General features: G+C 44.4%; 1 protein-coding gene across 1 annotated transcript in view; it reads right to left on the minus strand.

The window, feature by feature from the left end:
- The window catches only part of MAP3K13 (mitogen-activated protein kinase kinase kinase 13), a 36,790-nt gene that overhangs the window by 13,538 nt on the left and 17,116 nt on the right, over positions 1–6,136 (minus strand). Inside the window, exons 3-5 of the mRNA XM_010287377.1 lie at positions 2,595–2,778; positions 1,938–2,129; positions 959–1,117 (exon numbers count right to left, since the gene is read on the minus strand). Coding sequence (XP_010285679.1) covers positions 959–1,117; positions 1,938–2,129; positions 2,595–2,778 — 535 coding nt within the window. The remainder of the gene's footprint in view (positions 1–958; positions 1,118–1,937; positions 2,130–2,594; positions 2,779–6,136) is intronic.

Genomic DNA, 6,136 nt, shown 5'->3' on the forward strand with positions numbered 1-6,136 from the left:
CCCTGCAGGAAATCTTGACTTAAAGTCATGACCCAGCCCCGAGCTAAAACACCAGCAGCAGGCTGCCGTCTCACTCCACTCGCACTCTGAACCACCCGTGGCTGTGACCTGCAGCTTCATGCTGTGTAAGGGAGGTGACAGCATTTGAAGCTGAAAAACCACAAGGAAAATTCATCGTGGCTGTAAAGCAGGGAGAAGGGCATTTGTCCTGGCTACTGACATTTAATACGCAGAAATAACAAGGCAGAAACAGAGATGCGGTTCCCTTGAGGACCCTGAAGCCTGTGGAGAGGCATCCCAAAGGAGCTCCAAGGCTCAGCCCTCTCTCAAGCATTTTTAATAGCACAGAGATCTGAACCTTTCCTTGTGTTCCCTCACATACAGAGTACATTTCATGTGGGATGGGAACAGATGTTCAAAACTCTTACAACATATCCTGGTTTCCTCCCTCTTGGGTTAGATTCACAGGACCACAATCCTGTGGTTATACACAAGCCAAGCCCAGCACGCAGAAAGCAAAAGGTGGTCGGACCCTTCAAGCTAGCAGAGCAGAGGCTCAAACGTGGGCGTGAAAAGGGTAGAAAGCAAGTGAAAAATACCCTAGCTGCAGGAGTCGCTGAAGGGGTCCTGAGCACCAGCAGTGGAAGAAAGTGGCCTGAATAACGATACAGGGAAGAACTATTGCATTTTGCTTTACTGCAAGACACAGATAGTCTGCACCAAGTCTCATTAGGTACCTTCAGATCCCAACACATAGCTTTCACACACGTATGTCATTTCTCTTTCCATTATAGCCTGTGGCTCAGTAACAAAGTGCAGGGCACGAGGCAGGTGGAGAAAGGAATAGTCTACCACAGAGCAAACTATCCCCACGCCTAGGATGCGAAAAAGAGTGCTGAATATGTAAAGTGCTGGAAAACCAAGTAGCTAAAGATACTTAAGCACTGATACTACTCACCAGATATCCACCTTTTCAGAGACGGGTTCATTGCGTATCACCTCTGGGGCCATCCACGCCACAGTTCCCGCAAAAGACATTTTGGTACTTTTATCACTGAGTTCTTTAGATGTACCAAAATCCGAGATTTTTACTGCATCTGTATGCGTAACTAGAACGCTGGAGAACAAAAAAGGCGGGGGGTGGGGAAAGAAATCAGCTTTCTTCCAATTTTTCTTGTATCACAACAGCTACTGGGAGTAAATCCCTTCTTAATCAACACAAACAGTTGATGAAGCCATGCTGTCCACAGTTGCAGCACACGAAAAAAGATTATGCATTTTCACCGATGAAAGCACTCACTTTCTTTGAGGTGGTTGTGTTTCGTGCCTCAAATGCACTTCCAAATGCTACAAGTCAAAAATCAATCTTGATAAAATTGCAAATTAACAAGTCACTGAAGGTTCACTACATGTGGGGACGTTTCAGAATTTTAGTAAAGCTCTACCTTAAACTGCACTGTCAACCATCTGAAAGTATTATCTTAACGCACTGTCACAGTCATGTCACAGGCTAAAGAAGTGATAAACATCTAGGGAGTAAGAATATAAGCAGCCAGATAATTTTAGTCAGAAAGCAACAGAAAAATGAGAAAGATGCATTCCAGAAAACAAGGGAAATAACAAAAGAACAAGTAAGAATGAAAAATAAAAAAGCAGAAGGCAACAGAATATCCCACTTTCAAAAAGCACCAGACACCATCAAATCATTACAAATATTTCCTGACTGCTATTTATCACGTCAGATACTGGTAAAATTTCCTGTTTTGTTAAATTGCAGCACAGGAGGGGAGTGCTAACAAGTTTCACTAGTTTCACTCTCAGCAGTTTTGAGTCAACATGGAATAAAAATAATGGGGCTTTTGACCTAACTTTAAACTATTCCTCAAGAGAAAAAAGACAACCACAACTGGGAGATGTTTAAGTAGCTAGAGACTGACTTTGGTGACTTGAGGTCTCGATGGATGATTTTGTGAAGGTGCAGATAATTCATTCCACTTGCAATCCCCGTGGACCAATCCACAAGCAGCCGAGGAGTGACTTTCCGCCCTGCTCGCAGGACTTCGTAGAGCTGTCCATGTGCACAGTACTCCATGATAATACAGTAGCATGGGGCTTGAGTGCAAACTCCCCTGTCAAAGCAAAGACAGATAGTGAGGATCAGTAGAGTAAAAGTCCCCGAGCAACTTTCAAAGGTAGAGGGTTTTGGGGCAGGAGAGTAACCTATTTACTCTGCCTGGGCAAGGGTCTGCTAACAGTTCTCCTTCCTGAACAGGAAGGGGAATGTTTCCTGCATGCTTTTGACAGGAAGAACCTCATTTGTGACAGGGATAGTCTTCCTTCAACTTCCACACCTGCAGATGTGTAGGGTTCACAGCAGGCGTTTTGTGAGCCTGTATGCAAAGTGCAGCATTGGGTGGGAATGACGTCCATAGCTTTGTTTTCACAAGAATGTGCGACAATTTGAGAGGAAGGATGACCACCCATTTTGTCCTACAGACAGTTTAGTTCCTGGATTTTAAAAACTTGGCCAGGGTACACAAGCGAATGGCTTTTCCCCGGATAAAGGTATGTTTCTACCAAGTTTCACAACCTACTTGAACGCAATGATGTTAGGATGTTTGAGTTTCCGCAAGTGCTTGATATCCGTTTCGTTCTGATCTCTCACTTTCTTGATGGCCACCTCCTCTGCCCGGAATTTGCCCAGGAAGACAGCTCCCTGCGCACCACTGCCCAGCCACTGCAGCTCCGAGATCTCCTCAAACGGGACCTCCCAGGTATCTAGGCACAGGCAAGCAAAGGAAACAACATAAAAGACTAAGACCACAAAAATGTTCTGCTGCAAGATCACACCAGGACAGCATCTGCCCTCTCCCTTGTATATCTCGAGGCGGACTTTTCTGGGGGTGGTAGATGGCTTCTCCTCCCAGTACAGGCGCAGCAGAGGCACACTCCGCATGGGCTCAACCCCAGCATCCCTTTCGTCTAGCTCCTCTCCCCTATCACTGTCACCTCCAGCCTGTTCCTTCCCATCCTCCCAGCTGCTTTTTCAACAGAGCTCACCACCACTAACCACTTGGGTGAGCCGCTTTGACTTGGCGGGCAGCAATTCCACATTCCAGGAACACTGGACTGGCAATTTAGGGAGGAGGTCCTCTGCTCCAAAACTGAATGATGACGTTATGCCTTATAAAGTACATGACTCCATTGAAAAGCATAGATGAGAAAAAAAAAAAAATTTAACACTGACAACTGACAAAAAAAAAATTGAGGGTTCCCCCCTGCCGAAACAGGGCAAACATAGGTAATAAAAGGGAAAGGTAAAACGCACACCAGCAACCACCAACCTACCCAACACAAAGCACAGTAACCACCATCACCAGTCACAGAAAGAGGTCTTTCCCACACCAACATTGTGTATATCGGTGTCAAACTGGCAAAAAAATTTTAAGCGATTCCTCCTCTTAGGCACCCTCATGCATCCTGCAGGGATACTGCCAGAGTGGTCCAGTAGCACTATATAAACTGTTTCAAGACTGTTGTACCCATCGGAGCAGAAAGCCTTGTCTGCAAGTCACCTTGAAATTACCTTAACATCCCACGAACAGCAAGATAAAAAGGCAGGCAATCATTTATTTACTGTATCAATAAATGTGTACGTTTAGAGAATAAATTATTTAGCAGCAAAACCAACAAGTAACCCGCTGATTTCTGCAAGAAAAGGAAATTGCGCCTGTACGGATCCCTATTTCAGAACACTACGAAGACATGCCGCCTTTCATCCAGTCTCCAAGCCATTGGGCTGTTCCCAGGGCTGCAACTGGGATTATGCAAAAGCGTCCATTTTAGATACTGTCACCACTGAAGGGATACTTATATACCCAAACTGTCTCTGGACTGATCCTGATCAAATCTTTCCTTCAAATCACTCCTGTGACAGTCAGACGCTAGCTGCCCAACGCCTCCTGCCGATGACGGCTCTCCAGGCACGGCCAAGGAAAGCCAGCTCCCGTCGCAAGCCAGGCCCCAGCACTTGTTCTGCTCACTGAACTAGAAAAAAAAAATCATTGTTAATCTACAGCAAAAATTTCCTTCGACTTGGCAGGGCAAAGTTCAAACCTCAGCTCATGTTTCTTCACAGACACAAGTCTGTTTTTCACACTGATATATCCGCTTGCAACCTTAGGATGTACAAAAATATTAAGACAGAGCATGCAGCTCTCAACTGAAATACATTATAACTAAGCAACCCCATTAACCACGGATTTGCAGCGGACAATCCCTATCCTCAATTTTCAAGAATGCCATGACACTGTGAAGGTCATACTGTCTACCAGCAAATGTGTCCTTTGGTATTGAAGTAAGAAATGCCTGTCCGTGTAAGAACCTAACAGAAATCGATGCATGAAACCAGCTGTGACCACTATCTCGACCAAAGGACATTCAAGTATTTTAAAATAATAAGCGTTCTTCTTCACCAAACAACTTGAGCAATTTTTTGTCACAATACTTATAATTGGTATTTAATTCTTTAGACTTTCAGGCATTAAAAGACAGTTCTTTAAATAAGGAAAATAAAAGCAAATAAGGAAATTCATAAATAAATTGAGAAGATCTGTATTTCTATTTAATTCACAAATGCATTGCTTCTGAAAGGAGGCGGCAAATACAGTTGATTTTGTGTTTGTTGATGAACAGTATTTTTACACGGGCAACATTGAAATTATTCCGTTGTTCTGAAATAGCTGTTTCTTTACCTGTAAAGAAATTGTATTTCCTGTATGAGGCATGCAACATTGTCATTTATTTCCCTGAAGCACCCAAAGTTTGTGAGCAGTAATGGGGAACTATATTGCTATTACCTAGGAGCCCGAATTTTCTTTTAATATTGCCTATTAACTTCCCCAATGGCAAAGGCAGAGAGAGATTGTAAACAAAGTAAGCAACAGTTCAGGCGCTGCCTCCTGCAAAGTCATCTCATGTTATTTGGTAAGATATATCCTTTCCCATATCCCACTTGCAGCCTGATCATGAAGGGCACGATTCAGGGAAGAGGTTTCAGTGCAGCAACAATCAGTGAAACATCCTACATCTTTGGGAATTTCAAGAACAGCAAAGAGCCAAACCGTATATAATGCAATAGTAAGACAAAAATCCTAAACTCCCCTCTCACTGTACAAGAACAAGTTACTACAGTTCAAGACCGCCAACATCAGCGATTCATTTGGCTCCCATAACATATCAAGCCCTGAAAAGCTTCCCAAAGTAACTGGTGCCGGTGGAGAAAAGCACTGGACTACGTTCAGTTGAAAACTAGGGTTTGTTAGCATTATTCTACTACAACCCAAACCCACCGATTAAAAAATACATCTGTTATCACCCTCTGTACGTGCTCCCTACGACCACCCCCAAGGACAACCAGCTGACAAGGGTCAGCAAGACAAAGTTAGTCTTACCAGAGGACTAACCAGGTCCTCTTACTCTGCAGAGGAGCTATGGGCAAGGCTGGAAAAGAGAGGACTCAACACACCACCAGCTGAGTACAGCTGAAAGTTCAGACCCAGAGAGAAGGTTATAAAGCTCTCCCCATTGCCTGTACAGACCCATCCTGAACAGCCCACAATACCTTGAAGCAAAGAACGGTGAATTATGGCTGCCCCAGCTACGGCACGTCTACACGGCAAAGTACAATGAGAAACACAGCATGCGAGGTGATGCCAAGATCTCCGTCATCTCAACCAACAGCTTGAAACAGAAAAGGACTTGCATAAACCAGCCGCAAGAACTTGGGTGCATGGCAACGATGACTAGCCATAGTTAAGCCAAAGTGCCTGTCCAGAAGAGTAACACCTCAGATGGTCAGCAGGGTGGCTAGCAAACACATCTGGACACACTAATCACAACTTGACTCTGCTGCCAGCCTTGTTCAAGAAGTCTGTTAACATGGCTCAGCTAAATATCCTTTGAGATTGCCCAGACTTCGCGGCTTGCTACAGCTCTTCTAGCACTCCCCCGCTCCTCCAGTAGAAGAGAGATGAGGATCTCTCCTACCAGGATGGAACAGTTTTTATTCCAGACTCTTCTGGGCCTAGAGAAGCCTGTGGGATACTTCCCCTAAATAAATTAAAGTGTAATAGCA

The sequence above is a fragment of the Phaethon lepturus genome, unplaced genomic scaffold, assembly GCF_000687285.1.
Source record: "Phaethon lepturus isolate BGI_N335 unplaced genomic scaffold, ASM68728v1 scaffold24885, whole genome shotgun sequence".
Classification (NCBI taxonomy): Eukaryota; Metazoa; Chordata; class Aves; order Phaethontiformes; family Phaethontidae; genus Phaethon; species Phaethon lepturus.